At 32.1% G+C, this 16,547-nt stretch overlaps 3 protein-coding genes and 3 non-coding genes across 9 annotated transcripts; 2 read left to right on the plus strand and 4 right to left on the minus strand.

Moving 5' to 3' along the window:
• Positions 1-1,890: 1,890 nt before the first annotated feature.
• Positions 1,891-2,016, minus strand: Y55F3BR.19. Its single transcript, NR_101881.1, has one exon. It is a non-coding gene; the product is annotated as an Unclassified non-coding RNA Y55F3BR.19 (non-coding RNA).
• A 761-nt stretch (positions 2,017-2,777) lies between these two features.
• Y55F3BR.15 lies at positions 2,778-2,872 on the plus strand. Its single transcript, NR_052890.1, has one exon. It is a non-coding gene; the product is annotated as an Unclassified non-coding RNA Y55F3BR.15 (non-coding RNA).
• Positions 2,778-2,872, minus strand: Y55F3BR.18. The gene has a single exon (NR_052891.1). It is a non-coding gene; the product is annotated as an Unclassified non-coding RNA Y55F3BR.18 (non-coding RNA).
• A 1,372-nt stretch (positions 2,873-4,244) lies between these two features.
• On the minus strand, positions 4,245-5,783 carry madf-1 (the record flags this gene model as incomplete). Of its 3 annotated transcripts, NM_001380020.2 has the most annotated exons (5): positions 4,245-4,507; positions 4,564-4,794; positions 5,363-5,516; positions 5,578-5,691; positions 5,742-5,783. In NM_001380020.2, the coding sequence occupies 5 exons, from the start codon at positions 5,781-5,783 to the stop codon at positions 4,278-4,280; spliced, it is 771 nt and encodes a 256-aa protein (NP_001367655.1). The 3 variants fall into 3 exon arrangements, with proteins under 3 accessions (NP_001367655.1, NP_001294462.1, NP_001368274.1); NM_001307533.3 differs by lacking the exon at positions 5,742-5,783 and having other exon boundaries at positions 4,246-4,507; NM_001380021.1 differs by lacking the exons at positions 5,363-5,516; positions 5,578-5,691; positions 5,742-5,783 and having other exon boundaries at positions 4,278-4,507; positions 4,564-4,675.
• Positions 5,784-6,322: 539 nt separating this feature from the next.
• On the plus strand, positions 6,323-6,715 carry Y55F3BR.10 (INCENP_ARK-bind domain-containing protein; the record flags this gene model as incomplete). Its single annotated transcript, NM_001380022.1, has 1 exon — positions 6,323-6,715. One exon carries the CDS (start codon positions 6,323-6,325, stop codon positions 6,713-6,715), a length of 393 nt encoding a protein of 130 aa, NP_001367657.1.
• Positions 6,716-8,919: 2,204 nt separating this feature from the next.
• On the minus strand, positions 8,920-16,013 carry Y55F3BR.6 (SHSP domain-containing protein; the record flags this gene model as incomplete). 2 transcript variants are annotated; one of them, NM_001380024.1, is made up of 6 exons in its annotated part: positions 8,920-9,918; positions 10,823-10,990; positions 11,292-11,360; positions 12,307-12,376; positions 15,696-15,787; positions 15,898-16,013. In NM_001380024.1, the coding sequence occupies 4 exons, from the start codon at positions 12,355-12,357 to the stop codon at positions 9,664-9,666; spliced, it is 543 nt and encodes a 180-aa protein (NP_001367656.1). The 2 variants fall into 2 exon arrangements, with proteins under 2 accessions (NP_001367656.1, NP_001368623.1); NM_001380023.1 differs by having other exon boundaries at positions 9,664-9,918; positions 15,898-16,005.
• Positions 16,014-16,547: the final 534 nt, after the last annotated feature.

The raw sequence follows: 16,547 nt of genomic DNA on the forward strand, positions 1-16,547 counted from the left end.
TTTAATGAGAAAATACTCATTTTTAACGATTTTTCGCCACATTTTTCCGAAAAAAATTAAAAAGTTATTATTTTTTTTTATTTCCTAAAACAAAATTCCTTCTAATCAAATGTTCAAATAACGCAAAAAAATTTGGGTAGATATTAAGAAATTTCCGGTGAAAAATCATAGTTCAATGGTACTTTTCCCTTTTTTTTTCTTGTTTCGTTGGGGGTAGACAATGTGTGTGTAAGACGTATCAGATGACCATTGAACGTGCAAAAAATGAGATATTTCCGACGGTTTTCCCCACTTTTTTCTCAAGTTTTATATGAAAGGAGAGAGGGGTCAGTGATAATAAGTTCGTTGAAAAGGGTGGATTTCATTGATTTTTTTCGGGATTTTTGAATGAAAATTGTCAAAATTCATACGCTGCGTATCGATTTTTATGAAACTGTGGGAATTTACGTTATCAACCATGATCTTTCATTTGACAATAGTCACAAAATTTTTGGACCACCCCAAGTGTCCTAACTCGGAGCCAATTTTTTCAGCCGTTTTTCCTATCTCGCTTCTTTTCAGGTTTCAATTGAGGTTTGTGTGCGGATTTTGCTAAGTTTAGTACACAATGCAAGAAAACAAAAAAAGTTTGGAAAAAAATCCGTCCAAAAAAATTTTTTTTCGTCGGTCGTCAAAAAATCTTCAAAAAAAATTTTGCCGAAAATTCTTGATTATTTATGTAAATATGATGTAACCATGTGCAAACTATTTTTACACATACAAAACATTTCAATTTAGTGCGTCACACTGAAATAATAACAGAAAACATAGCTTTTTTGAAATATTTTTGAGTTTTTGGAGTATTTCTCGAGATCCAAATGTTAAACTTAAATGTTTTGTACGTGTAAAAATAGTTTGCACTTGGTTACATCATTTTTGTATAAAAAATAAAGAATTTTCGGCAAAATTTTTTTTGAACATTTTTTGACGACCGACGAAAAAAATTTTTTTTGGACGGATTTTTTTCCAAACTTTTTTTGTTTTCTTACATTGTGTACTAAACTTAGCAAAATCCGCACACAAACCTCAATTGAAACCTGAAAAGAAGCGAGATCTGAAAAATGTCTGAAAAAATTGGCTCCGAGTTAGGACACTTCGGACGGTCAAAAAAAATTTGTGACTATTGTCAAATGAAAGATCATGGTTGATAACATAAATTCCCAAAGTTTCATAAAAATCGATACAAAGCGAACAAAGTTATCAATTTTGACCCGGAACTTATTTGGAGACCTAATAATACAGAAAAATTCAGAAAATCTGACAAATGTGAAATTTTTCGAATAAAATATATATGAATTTTTCTGGAAAAAATCCTAACAAACTTAAAATTCTAGAATTTTTTCTAATTTTTTTCTACGAATTTTTTTTGGAGGAATTGAAAATTGAACAACTGGTTTTTTTCCGAAATTATTTGAATTTTTATTGCTGAAATTGGAAAAAAAAACTTTATCTGTTTTTTTTTTTGAAGAAAATTTGAAATTTTCGAAAATAATCAAATTTTTGACTCAAAATTCTGGAATTTTTGTTTGAAGAAAATATAATAATTTTTTTTTCCTGCGCCCAAAAATTATCTTTTCAAATGGTCAAAAATCCAGATTTTCAATAGAAAACGCAGAAAAATTACCGTAACATTACAAAAATCTCCATTTTTCGAGATTAGCAAAAAAAACTTAATTAAACGTGCGAGAAATGGGCCTCTAGAGTGAAAATAAGTTTAAAAAAGACGGCTTTTGGCCTAAAAAGGAATTTTCTAGCAATTAGCTGCTGGAAATCGAGATTCGATGGCGAAATTCAACGTGAAATTCGGATTTTCGACCTAAAAACTTGAAATTTTTGTGATTTTTCACTCAAATTTGGCATTATTGTCGCTTAGATTCAATCATCAATCATCAATGAAATCAAAGGTGAACTAGTAGAAAAAAAAAGGATTTCTAGGGTCAAATCGAGTTTAAACTTTGATTTTTGTCACTTAATATGAAATTTCGGGAAAATTTGACCTCAAATAGTGTGGAATTCCGATTTTTGAGCAATTTTGAGACGAATTGGTGCAAAAATGGGATTTTTAGGGGAATATGTTTAAAAAAATAATATTTCTAGAGTGAACTTGGTGTTATGGCGTCGAAATGAGTGAAAATTCAGCGTTTTCAGCTAAAAATCGTAGTATTTGATGAGGAAATCCTACATTTTTCGGTTTTAGATCTAAAAACTTGTGATTTTCTCGATTTTTCACTCAATTTTCACTAAAATCACACGGTAAAGGGTCAGAAAACAGAGATTCTTATCTTTAAAAAACTTCGATAATCTTAGTAAAACCTTAGAGAGGTAAGAAGATACGTAGAAATACGGACTGAACATTCGTCTCCCCCGTAACTTTTCTCCTCCTCCAATATATATATATATATTCTCTGCGTCTCTTACGAAAATCTTAGACTACCAGTTATATTTCTCAGAAGAGATTTAGAGAAAAAGAGGACGAAGAGGACGACGTGCAAAATGTTAGGATGAATGTGGGCTCTGTGAGGCTTTCGGTGCGGTGGAGCATACTTGCTCACGCAGATTTTGATAGGGATCTTTGGAATGTGACCACTTTTCCGGGGAATTTTAGGGGTTTTCAACGTTAAAATCGGAAATATTGCACTTTTTCATAAAAAAAATCTGGCAAAAATCGCAAAAGTTGTTAGTTTTCAACATTTTAGAGAATTTTCAACTTTCAAACACTTTTAGGCTCAAAAAACGAACCTAGGCCTAAGACTAAGCCAAATCCAAAGCCTAAGCCTGGGTCTCAGCCTAAGGCTAAGGCTAAGGCTAAGCCTAAGCCTATAACTAAGCCTAAAAATCTGTATTTTTACATTTAAAAAGGCCTAGCAAGGCTTAAAAATCGATTTTTCAACGAGAAATTCAACATTTTTCAGGAAAAAACAACAAAAAAAGTTTTAGAGCGGAAAAGCTGGAAAAACCATTTCCGTTCAATTTTTCCCACATTTTTCAATTAAAAAAACTGTCGGTGACATCAAAAACCGCAATTTTCCCGGCAAAAATGCAACCATTTCAGAGAAAATTGCAAAAAAGCCAAAGCTTAACCGCCTGAAAAGCACCAAAGAACGTGCTTTCCAGAAAAATCCTCTATTCACGTGCGCACGGGTACAAAGACCAGACATGAGACAGATTTGGAGTAAATATCAACAATTTTTTCTGGGAAATGATGCAATTTTGGGAATTTTCGAGTTTTCGAAGGAAAAATTCGATTTTTATAGGATTTTTCTTGAAATTCAATTAATTTATTTCAATTTTCTGATATTTTAAATGATATTTAAAGTTTATTCGTTTTTTCCCGAATTTTTAAAGCAAAATTTCGAGGAAACTGCTACTTTTTCGATTTTCGGAGTAAAATGTTGCGATTTTCCTAGAAAAAAGAATGAGAATAGCAAAAAATCAGCTTCAAGCTCATTATTCTTTGTGAATTATTTACATTTTCCTGTCGCCAATTGGTTTTTCGGTGGGAAACGCGAAATTACACGTATTTTCGTGTTTTTCTCATGTATTTTCGGTTATTTATGGTGTTTTCGGTGGAAAATCGAATCAATTAGTTGTTTTTCAAGCTGAAAGGCAAAAAAATTGAAGAAAACTGTGGAAAATTCGGAGAAAAATGAGAAAAAACGATTGAAAATTAAATTAGAAAAAACTAAAATTCAAATGAGTAAAGGCGTGGCGAAACCCAAACGAAGAAATGAGCTATGCGCCTTTAAGTTCTACAGTAACTTTTTCATGAATTATGCGGAATTTTCATAGTTTTGTAGAGATTTTCAAGCAGAAATTATAATTTTTATAAAAATGACGCCATGTAATTTTTCGGAAAAAAAATTTAAAATAACAATACTTTCCCGTCGCCATTCAGTGGGAAATGCGCCTTTTGTGGGGCTTCCCACGATTTTTCTGGTTTTTCGTCGAAAATAATAATTACTAAACATAAAGTTGTTTTTCAATTTTTTAAATTCTAAAATTCTCGAAATAAATCTAGAGAAAAATTATAAACAAGCAAAACATAAAATTTGCAAAATCGTGGTGAGACCAAATTATTTGCGTAATGTGCCTTTAAGTTCTACCGTAACATTTCAACGAATTTTCCGAATTTTTGAACGACTTTTTTACATTTCGAGCAGAAATTGGGGTTTTTAAACAAAATTTCTAACATAAAAATTTAAAAATACAAGTGAAAATCTTTATTTTCGACAGAAAAATCAATTAATTGTATCCAAAAAGTTATAAATCTTGCATTTGACCTCCATTTGTCTTTCTCGCGGAGTTTTATCCAAAAATCCGATTAAATGCTCCACAATATCAGAATATTTGGCGGGAATTTGTCGTTTAGTGGTATCTTCGGATTTTTTATCGATTACAGCGATCAGGCGATTTATCGATGAGTTTAGGTGCTCAATTGGCGCGGAAAGGGATGAAGAGGGGGACGGGGCTGGAAAAAAATAGATTTTCTTTTGAATTTTATGGCTTAGAAATCCAAAAACCAACCATCATTTATGGATTTTTGCCGGGCAAAATTGACAATTGTCTCTTCAAGGCTATTCGAATCGGCTTCTTTTAATTCGGAGGCTTCGATTTCCAGAAACCACATTTGTTGCATAAAAGGAAAGCGAATTTCGAATTCTTCCGAATAAATTCCGCTTGGTAGTTGCTCGATTCGGGCTTTTTCACGCTTATACTCGCTTGCAAGCTCAGTCCACAGTCGGGAAGCGTTTTCTCCTGAAAAAATTGAGTTTTGGGGGGACTAGTTTTGAATTTCCAAGCTAATTGGGAAAGTTAGGCCATCGAGCATTTTCTGAGATTTTCCGCCCTTTTTTGTGGTGGTTTCAGTTCAAAATATGGGTTCGCGGACTAGTTTTGGGTTTCTAGACCATTAACAGAAAAAGTTAGGTCAATGAGCTTTTTTGGGTGCTTTTCAGTATTTTCGCTACAAAATCTGATTTCATGGGCTTGTTTTTGAATTTCTAGGCCACCAACTGGGAAAGTTAGGCCATCTAGTAGTTTTTCTGATACTTTCCGTAAAAGGGACTAGTTTGGGTTTCTAGGGCACCAAACAGAGAAATTAGGCCATCGAGTGTTTTTTGGGAACTTTTCAGTATTTTCGCTACAAAATCTGATTTCAAGGACTATTTTTTGCAAACTTCTAGGCCACCGACTGAAAAGTTAGGACAGCCGACTTTTTTTAAGCAACGGTGGCCTAGAAATCACAAAAACTAGTCCGCGTTTTCAAATTTCGTGGTTTTTATTAAGTTTTATCCAATTTCCCCGAGAAAAAGCAAATTTTTACCATTTTTCCGTGCCAAAAACTGGCAGCAAATTTCGATTTTGTCGAAAGTCGCGTGAACCAAATTTCCGTCAAAGTTTAGAGAATTCCGGCGGTCCCAAATAATTTGATTGTCTGATACTTGATGAATGAAGAACTCGATGTCACGTTCTTCATACTGAAAAAGCGATTTTATCGGAAAATTTGAGCAAAAATACGATTTTTCCAACAAAACTTACACATTTAAAGCTAGAAAACGCGCAAATTTTCTTGGGCCGCCCGGATCTTGACCGTTTTGTCGGAATTCCAAATTCCAGCTCATTATTTTCGTCTTTAGGTGGCGTTTGGCTCATCTGAAATTAAATATTTGGCAATTTGACGAGAAATTCAAATTTCTACGTACTTCTGGCGATTTTTCAGTGATTTGTAGGGGAGAAGCAGACATTTTTAGTAGGAAATCTTGAAAATTTTATATTTTGAGAGAAAGTTTTCAAATTTTCGAAAGGAAATAACTTGTTTTTATCGGTTTTAGTGGTGTAAAAAATAAAAATTAGCGATAATAAATTGGAAAATACATTTTTCCACTCGAAATTAAATTTTAATCCGGTGGATTTAGATTATTTTCAACTTTTTCGGTGGAAAACTGGTTTTTTTGAAAAGAAAAACTACTAGGAAAATTTAAATTTGAACGTATTGTGAGCTTTTAAATACCTGAAACTCAATTAAAAATCGTCTAAATCCAGTAACAAGCAGTTCGTGGCAAAACCAAACCGAAAAAATTTGCCGTGTCCCTTTAAAAATGTTTTTTGTACCACTAACTCATTATACGAATAAAACAAGGTAGTCCACGATTAAATTTCAGAAAAGTCAGTTGGAGGAAATGTATGGGAAAAGTTAGACGACGATCAAGTGACCAGAGTAAATTGGGACGAAGTTGAGTTGGACTCTTTCGGGTTGGGATTCGGAGAATTGAGATACGCAAGGATGCTGATGTCCATCAGAGAAGATGTAGTTGAAGCAACTTCATCGATTGTGCCAGAGAAGATCCATTCCGATGCTCGTAATTTTTCCTTGGTTACAAGTTCCTCACAAGTCCGTTCACCCTTGTATTTGAAAAGCTTGGATGCTGACGGAGAAGATAATTCTACAGTTGAGAAACAAATAACACATTCGAAGAAAGTAGCTGATACGGAATTAGACAGAAGCCTGGAATGTTTGAAAGAGAACGAGAACGACGTAAAGACAAACGGTGAAGTGGAACTTTCCGCTGTTGAGGATGCTTTAATTCAAGTTGTACCAGAAGTCTCCGAGAACCAAAATCCTCGAAAAATCGGACCCTACGATTTTGATCAACATGCCAACTTCTTAAATTCCTGAAATCGAAAAATCTGTAAACCAAGCGTGCTCTATAAACTCTTCCGTGAATTCAAAACCAAAATGAATTCCACATTGGATGAGAGAACACTACAGAATAATATCCGTTACAACCTTTGCCAGACAATTCTTAGTTCGGAGTACGACGATGAGGATAAATAAAGTGACAATGCGTTTTGGTGCTAGTGTCAGGAAGGATAATGATGATTTTTGGCGCAGGTGGGTTCAGAACTTTTTTAAAAGTTTAAATAAAAAGTTCAAAAAGCTTAGATCAGCAAAAGTAATTTCAGAGATCAAAAATTCGCAACCGTCAAATTGGACCAGTATTCAAGAGTAATCTACTACAAGTCGGACACGCTTTCGCTGAAAGGACATCATCCAACTGGAAACTTCCACGAGAAGAAGTGGATAGCAAAACCGAAAGTGACCTACACCAGAACCAACCACGTTAAATGGCATTTTTTTATATATCACTTACACGAAAATAAAAAGAATTCCCGAAAAACGCCTTAAAAATACAAATTCTATGTCCAAATTTTGACAAAACAGTTTCGTGGCGAGACCCAAAGTCTGCGGTGTCCCTTTAAGGAGTTGTATAGTTTTTTTTTGAAAAGTTAAGTTTTCTTTCGCCTAAAAACTATAGTTTCGCGGAATGAAAATTTTCAGAAATCTCCAAAAAAGAAAAAAAAGAGCGAGATCGGATTTATTTTTCAAAAAAATTTTCTCGCTTTCGCCACAGAGACGTGTCTCTCTCCGTGTGTGTGGAAAAATAAATTTTTTTTCGAAAAACATGTCATGCCTGACTACTTCTCTCTATTTTCCCCCAATTTTCCCTCTTTTCTCTATTTTTCATCCGTGAAAATGCATGGAAAATCGACGAAATGGGGGGAAGCGGAGTAGAGAAAAAGAGAAAAAAAAGTGAAATTTCGTAAAACCCGCCGTTTTCTGTTTGTGTCGCCCCCATTTTTCGGCGGGCGAAATGGGTGGAAAAATAGAGAAAAATAAATGGAAAAAGACTGGATTATAAATAGGATGGTGGACTGAAAAATAAGGAGAAAATGGGAAATTTTCGCATTTTTTCATGGGGAAAATGGTGAGAACTTGAAAATTTTCATAGAAAATAAAGCAGTATGAAAAAAAGTGAATAATCGAATTTTTGGAAAAAAAAATTGGCAAAAATTCACAAAAATTAATTTTTAAATAAAAAATTCAAATAAGCGTAAGCCTAGGCCAAAGCCTAAGCCTAACCATAAGCCTACAAAAAAAGTTGGACTGAAAATTAAGGAGAAATACGAAAATTTTCGCATTTTTTCATGGAAAAATGGAAAATTGGACAAACCATGGGGATTTTGAACAAAAAGTGGGAATTTTTTGGATTTTTTTTTTGAAAAATTCGAACTTTTTTGGGGAAAAAATCAAAAATTTTGTTATTGTCTGAAGAAAAAAAAAATTTTTTTTTAGTTTCAGAAATTCAATTTCTTTTTTGTTTTTGTTGCGAAAATTTGAATTTTTCGTTAAAAAAAAATTTCAGAATTAAAATTTTAAACCTAAAAAAATTTCGAAAAATTCAAATGTTTTGCTCGAAACACCTAAAAAGTCGCATTTCTATACGTTTTTTGTTAAAATTTTCAATTAAAAAACCAAAAAATTGGTGGCCTAATTTTTGGCGGCCGAGAAACCCAAAATTATTCCCAATTTTTATTTTTTTTTTGGCAGAAATGCTATAGTCTTTGGCGATTAAGGAGAAAATTTAGGAAAAAATTGAATTTCCCATCGAAATTCAATTAATTTCCGCCAATTTCTCTCCTTTACACTACGAAAAAACCGGATTTTTCGCCGACAAATGTAATTTTTCATATCGAAATTTTATTGGGAAATCAAATTTTCTTAAGAAAAACCAGTTTTCAGAAGAAAATATTGAATTTTTGCCTAAAAAATTGGGGGACTAGTTTTGCAGTTTTCTAGGTCACCAAAAAAAGTTAGGCCATCAATTTTATCACATATTCAGTGTAAAATTAAGAATATGGAGTAGATTTGCGAGTTTCTAGGCCACCAATGGGAAAAGTTAGGCCACCATTTTTTCGGCAAAAGAATCCATTTTTATCGGAAAAAAACAAATTTTCTAAAATTTTGGTGGCCTAGAAATCCAAAAGTAGTCTTTATTTTTGGGGTTTTTTTGTCAAAAAAAAAAGAAAAATCCTTATTTTCGATTGGAAATTCATTAATTTTCGGTTAAACTTTTTCGAAAAAAAAAGGAAAAATAATATAATATGCAATGAATATTAAAAAAATTACAAAAAAAAACATTGATTTGGCAGGACGAATGGGTTGAGGGAAACCAGTACAAGCGACTAAAATTCGGGATTTTTTGGGTGAAAAATCGATAAAATTGGCACAGATATATCATTTTTAAAACGGGGATTTCTGGAAATGGGGGGAAATATTTTTAAAAAAATCTGGATAAATTCGGTGGGAAATGTGGGAAATTATAGGGGTTTCAAGCGAAAAAATTGAATTTTTTTTTTGAAATTCAGATTTTTTAGCCATAAAATTGCTAAAATTCTCAAAAATCAAAAAAAAAATTTATTTTGAAAATTCAGAAAAAGTCTAGTTTTTTTTCGAATGTAATTTCGAAATTTTACTTTTTTTTTCAGAAAAAGTAGAAAACTTTCCATTTTCTAGAGAAACGGAGATTTTTGCAGAAAAACATGAAAAATGTTCTGAAATTTCAGAAATTTTCACTAAAAACTGCCAAAAATTAGAATTCGATTTTTTTTTGAAAGAAAATTCCATAATTATCTGAAAAGTTGGTTTTTTTTTTTAAATTTTTGAATACAATTTTTCGTTTAAAAACTGTTAAAGATTCGGATTTTCCCGTAAAATAAGTCAATTTCCAAGAAAAAAAATCAATTTTTCACTAGAAACCCTCAAAATTTCTCAAAATCGATAATTTATTGCTTCTGTTGCTCGGCGGATGTGTTAATAACTTTAATCTGAATCGGACGAGCTCCTTCTTGTTTCGGCTCCGGTGCTTTTGCATCAATAGTCAAATGACCATCAGCAGTGAGCTGAGATTGAACAGATTCCGGTGCGACGGCTTTTGGAAGTGGAAAGCGACGTTTGAAGGTTGATTCGATGGTTCCATAGGTATCTTCCTTTTCTCCATGCGATCCTTCAACGATTATGTTGTTATCGACGACGGTTACCTGCAAAAAAATCAAACTTTGGGGGGAGAATTCATAAAAATTCTAAATATTATATATCTGTAGAACAATTTTTAAAATTGAAATTTTTATTTCAAAAATTTCTAGCACATTTTTTTTTCTTTTTTCCTGAAAAATACGAAATTCCACACCTTTTATTTTGAAATTTTCAAAAAAAAATCGTATTTTTTAAAATTTAATTTGGCGAAAAAACTGAAATTTCACCAAATTTTCAGAAGTTTTTTTTATAGAAAAAATCAGAATTTACGATTTTCTTAAAATACATGTATAATTTTGAAATTTTACAGTTGTAAAAGACTAAATTTTTGAGAAAAATATTGAAGCTGTTTTCAAATGTATTTTTTCAGGAAAAAACACCAAATATTTCCAAAAATTTTAATGTTTCTTTTTCGCATAAAAATTCAATTTTATTTGTTTTTCGTCGAAAAATACAACATCTGTAATTTTTTCAATGCTTTTTATGGAAAATTTTAGTTTCTCCTATAGAAAAAAATTTCCATCAATTGAATCGTTCAATTTCCAGAATTATTTCTTGAAAATTTTGTGGTTTTTGAAAAAAACAATTTTTTTCTGATTCAAGCAAATTTTCCGATTTTTTAAAAAGCAAAATTTGAAAATTAAAAAAAAAACTAAACTCAAAAATTACCAAAATAAAAATATAAAATTCAAAAAAATTACTAGAAACTGTTGAAAATCGAAAATTTTCCCAAAAAACTTTTTTTTCAGATTTAAAATAATCCAGAAATCGTGAGAAAAAGTCAATTTTCAAGGTTTTCTACAGATTGTTTGATTTTTTTTTGAAAATAATAATTTTTCATTCAATTTGTAACATTTTCGTGGTTTGCTTCGAATTTTCCAGATTTTCCGTCTAAAAGCCTGAAAATACCTTTAACGAATCAGCATCATACTTGGAAACGTCCAAAATCGCATGAAAACTAGTATTCGTGACACGAATTGATGTCAGATTTCCATTTTGACTTCCAACAACCGATGGGCTCGAAATTGCAAGATTTGGAAAGTTGGAGAGCATCGAAGAGTGGATATTGCCGAGGTCCTGTGAAGCAAAATTTCATTAAAATTTTTTTCGGTTTATCGGTTTTTTCAAAGTCAAATAATCCTTTAAAAAATGAAAATTAAGAAAAAAACAATATTTTTTAAAAGTTTTTTAAATTAACTGTTTCCCAGAATTTTCATCAAAAATTTGAAACCCGTATTTTTTCCGATTTTAATAAAATAAAATCATTATTTTAAGCCGATAAATACAATTTTAAATTAATTTTTCAAAAATTTCAAATTTTGAAAAAAAAAAGTCAAATTGTATGTCTTTTTTTTTATTTTCGGGAAACATTTTTTACCGGCATTCCTGGAATTGCAGTATGAGTTTGCGTGGTGACACGAACATTTGGAGATCCTTCCTCGATGACCTGCAAAAAAAATTTATACATTTTTGAGGGGAAAATCTGAAAGTTATAGAAAAAATATTTCCATAATTTTCGGAATTTTTGAAAAAATTAAAAAAAAACATTTTCGTTAAAAAAATTCACTTTTTCAAATTTTTTAAAGAACACACTTCAATTTTTTTTAAATAAGAAAATTATGCAAAAAAATCAATTGTTAATGATTTCTTGAGAAAAATTGCAACTTTTGAAGAAAAAAGGTTTGTTTAATCTTTGAAAAATATTTAATTTAACTATAAGAAAAATGTTTTCCAAAAATAAAATAAAAACCTTTTTTTTCAAAAGTTTCTAAATTTTTACTCAATAAATCAATAAAAATTGATATTTTTTTCAAAAAATTTTCAAATTTTCCACTGAAAAGCTTGTAATATTTTTTTTTTTTCAAAAAATTTAAAAATATAAATTTATACATTCAAAAAAAAAATTGCAAAAATCACAGAATTCCTCTGGGAATTTTCAAATTTCAAGAAAATCGGTGTCTGTCACATCTAGCAAAAAAAGGAGTAAAACGAAGACAAAGTGACCAATTTTTTGGCGTTTTTTTCGGAACATTTTAAACGTTTTTCTGCGATTTTTTTTTAGTTAATCCAAAATTTATTCGAAATTAGCCAATTTTCTGAAGAAAAAAAAATCGAATTTTCACAATTTTTAACGTTTTCCCAAACGTTTTTGAACATTTTTCAAAAAAATTATATAATTTTTTCTTAAATTTTTTTTCAATTTCAAGTGATTTTTTCAACAAAAACTGAATTTCCCCTTTTTTTAAATAAAAATTCAATTTTCTGGGTTTTTCTTCGATTTTTCGAGAAAAAATGTACTTCTGTAAAAGTCAATTTTTCTTCAATTTTTGGTTATTTTTTTCCACTTTTTTCTATTTCTCTATTTTCCATCATTTTTTGTTCAAAAAATTCACCTTTTTCTCATAAGTCCGATTGTAGGAGCTTGTAGTGTTGAACGTAGCCATATTATTGCTGCTCCGTGCTCTTAATTTTTCAAATCGTTCAGAAATCTCGGCAAGATCTTTTGTTGGAGTATTTTGGGTGGTAGAAGCCATAGTTTTGGGAGAGTTACTGGGGGTATCAAAATGAGTTGAGTAGGACGAGTTGTGTGCTCTCAGGTGCTCCGCGGAGCTCCACCCATATTTCTTAAGCGAGATAAGAAAAAAAAAATGAAAAAAAAAGTCGTTAAAAATGTCAAAACATCTGCATTTTTCCGCGGATTTTTTAGGATAAAGTTCACATAAATCTATGTAAATTTTAAAATTTTCCCCAATTTTTCACCAGATTTTTCCCACTTTTTTCAATGTGCTCTCGGAGCAACCCCCGATCAGTTGGAGAACGACACGAGATATCTCATCTCCCCCTTGCTACGACATATGTATACACTAAAACTCCCACACGAGATTGGGGGGAGAGAGAACGGGGAAGTGTGATGAATCAGATGGGATGAAGCTATCATCGAGAAGAGATTTTTGGTAGGTATATTGATTGAGGAGGAAAAAATTTGTGGAAAAATTCGAGAAAATAGCTAGAAATTAACTTCAGGAAATAGATTTTGCTGCAAAACTACAATTGAACTTTTAAAGGTGGAGTACCAAAATTTGAAAAAAAATTGTTTTTTTTTTACCAAAAATGGTCCAAAACTACCAAATTTCGTAATGTACGTTCTGAGAATGCCTCAAAAAAAAGTTATGGCAGCAGCTCAAATTTTTGGAAAAAGTAGTCAATTTTTAGCTAAAATCTCAAATTTTGGCAATTTTTCAGCGCTCATTTTTTGGTGTAATTTTTGAAAAATTTCCACAAAAACACTTTTAATTTAAATTTTATAATTTATTCCCCAAATCCCTATAAGTATATTCTAAAAGCCGATTAAAATTGAAATTCTGAAAATTGCACAAAAAAATGTGCAAAATCACAATTTGCGGAAAATTTTCGGCAATCCCCGTTTTTCCGGCGAATTCGGCAAATCAGCGCTTTTCTAATTTGCCGGAAATTTTCAATTCCGGCAATTTACCGATTTGCCGGAAATTTTAAATTCCGGCAATTTACCGATCTGCCGGAAATTTTCAATTGCGACCATTTTGCCGGCAAATTCGGAATATCGGCAATTTGCCTGCTTGTCGATTTGACGGAAATTTTCAATTCCGGCAATTTTCCGATTTGCCGGAAATTTTCAATTCTGACAATTTACCGATTTGCCGGAAATTTTAAATTCCGGCAATTTACCGATCTGCCGGAAATTTTCAATTCCGACAATTTGCCGGCAAATTCGGAATATCGGCAATTTGCCTGCTTGTCGATTTGACGGAAATTTTCAATTCCGGCAATTTTCCGATTTCCCGGAATTTTTATTTTTGACCGAAAATTTTCCCTATTTCCCCCAAATTTTGCTCTCAGAGCACAAAAATTCCTTAAATAAACCACAAAAAGGGTGTTAAGAACATCAGATCAAAGGGAAACAGGCAACATTTACCGCCGACGTACGTAACATAATACCTCCCCAAATTTCTTATCACTCTTATTTTTCTAGAACATTTCAAAATGGTCAGAAATTTGTGAAATTCTTGATTTTCAAGAGGAAAAAACGGGGAAAAGTGTGTTGGCGGGGTGGAAAAATGTGATGATGTGATGAAATAATACGATTAAAATGCAAATTTTTATTCGGAAAAATTGGTTTACAGGGGGGAAAATGGGGGAGAAATGTGCGGAAAATCGACTTTCATCTCAAATGAAAAACTGACTTAGAAATGGAAAAATGTCAGATTTTTCGACATTTTTTTCCAGGAAAAACCACTTTTCACACGTTTTTAAAGTGAATTTCCCGAAATTTTGAAGAGAAAATCGGAATTTCTGGAAAGTTTTCCAGAAAAGCCCGATTTTTCGTCAATTTTCTCCAGGAAAAACCAAACGTAACGTGAAATTCCTCGAAATATTGAAGAAAATCCGAATTCCAGACAATTTTCTGGTGAAAAAAAACGAGAAACTCGTAATTTATCAGACAAATTACTTGAAAATGTCAGAAAATTTTATTTCTCGTCAATTTTTTTCGGAAAATCTACTTTTAACACGTGTTTAAAGTGAAATTCCCGAAATTTTGAAGAAAAAATCGGAATTTCTTGAAAGATTTCCAGAGAATCCCAATTTTCGTCATTTTTCTACAGGAAAACTACTCTTAATAGGTTTTAAAAGTGAAATTCCTCGAAATGTTGAAGAAAATCCAACTTCAGACAATTTTTCGGCGAGCCATTAATCATCGGAATTTTTGAAGAAATTGCCAGAAAATCGCATTTTTGGTCAATTTTCTTCAGGAAAAACTGCTTTTATTAAGGTAAAAACTGATCATCAGGCCAATTTTTAAGGGAAAATTGGGAAAAATGATAAATTTTCCAATTTTCAGACGAATTTTTAGGATTTTGCGTAAAAACACGAAGAAAAATGTAGTTTGTGCCAATTTTCAAGAAAAATGCCAAGAAAAAGGTGTCGAAAAGAGAATTGTTGGTCCTCCAAGCTGTGTTGTTGTTTCTTCTTTTCAAAAACTTGCTTCTTTTTGTGCTCCATTTTGTCCCATTGAGCACCGCCCGTCTGCTCTCACAGCAGGTGGTTCCCGTGGAGGAGGCGTAGGCGTAAGGCTCATCAGCTGGTTGAGTTGGGTTCCAGTAAAAAATTCCAGAAAAAATTGGGAAATTTTGGAAGAAAAACAAGGTATTCTGATCAGAAATCCTTAAAAATAGTTAAAACTCCAAATTTTATAGGAAATAGCTATTTTTACAATAAAAATTCACTTTTTATCGGTAGTAATGGATGTTTTCATCGTTTTTCCACTGAAAAATCTGGGAAATTTCAATTTTGCAAGAAAATTCCTCGAAAAATCGGGCTTTCAGTGATTTCTAAGCTGAAAATCCACGTTTTTCGATTTAAAAATCCGATTTTCCAGCATTTCGAGTGTTTTCGCCGCGTTTTCACTGAAAAATCCAAGAAGTCCACATTTTGAGAGACAAAGTCTAAAGAACTCAGTTTACAAGGAAAACTCACCAAAAAATCCGCTTTTTCATAGTAAAAACGACTAAAAATCGGGGTTTAATGCCAAAAGTCCACAGTTTAGTTGGAAATCTGTGAGAAATACGGAAATCCGACAATTTTTTAACCAGAATATGCGAAATAAGTCAGAAAACAGTACAAAAAAGGGTGGAAAAAGCTGTGGAAACGTGAAAAAAACGCAATTAAAACCAATTTTACGCCTGAAAATCGGTCAAAAAGTGTATTTTTCCGGAAATTTTTTATTTTTCAACTTTTTCGCAGCTACCTGTCATCTCCAGAGGATCTCATCGGAGTTCTCAATCCATCCAGGCCAGCAGTGTTGATAGAGTTGCTGGAGCTTCCGACAGCCGTGCGGAACTGAAAACTTTCAGGTTTTTAGGGAAATTTCAGTGAAAATGGGGTTTCCCACAATTTTAGAGTTGATTTCTATTGTTTTTCCGATCAATTTAACCCGAAAATCCACGAACCGTCGACGAATAGATCGGAGAATAGACGGGCAGTTCCTCGATCGGACTTTTCGACGGAAGGCCGTTGGAACGGGTGGTAACACGGGTGTAGGAGTATGTCTTGCTCATTTTTTAATCTGAAATTCAATATTATAACTTAGAATCATAAAAAAATCTTTGAAAAATTGCTAAAAATCGCTGGAAACTGTGAAAAATAAAAATAATACGTAGATGTCGTAAGATAAGATGCACGGTGTGCAAACACCGTCGCGCGAAAATGCACAGTCTCAAATACGCGCGAGATTTGAATTTTGTTTTTGGTTGATTTTTTAACATTTTCAAACTTCAAGATTGCTCCGTTATTCTCAACATCGCAGATCAGATTTATTTACTTAAAACGGAATAACAAAAGCTATAATCTATAAATTCAATCCCCATCGTTTTCATTCAATTTCATCTTGAAATTCCTGTCCAAAAAGTGTTAATTGGTTATTGGCGGGTGGCTTGAAAGAAACAACAACCACTTAAAAAGTTAATCGAGTCAGTGGAGAGAATCTAGAGGCGCAGAGGAGAACTTCATGTTTTGAATCTTATACAGTCACTTTTGATGATAATTTAGTACTTACCTCTATTTTTCATATTTTTAGATGTTCTTTTTTGTTAGTTTGTTC

This window comes from Caenorhabditis elegans, chromosome IV (assembly GCF_000002985.6).
Source record: "Caenorhabditis elegans chromosome IV".
Lineage (NCBI taxonomy): Eukaryota > Metazoa > Nematoda > Chromadorea > Rhabditida > Rhabditidae > Caenorhabditis > Caenorhabditis elegans.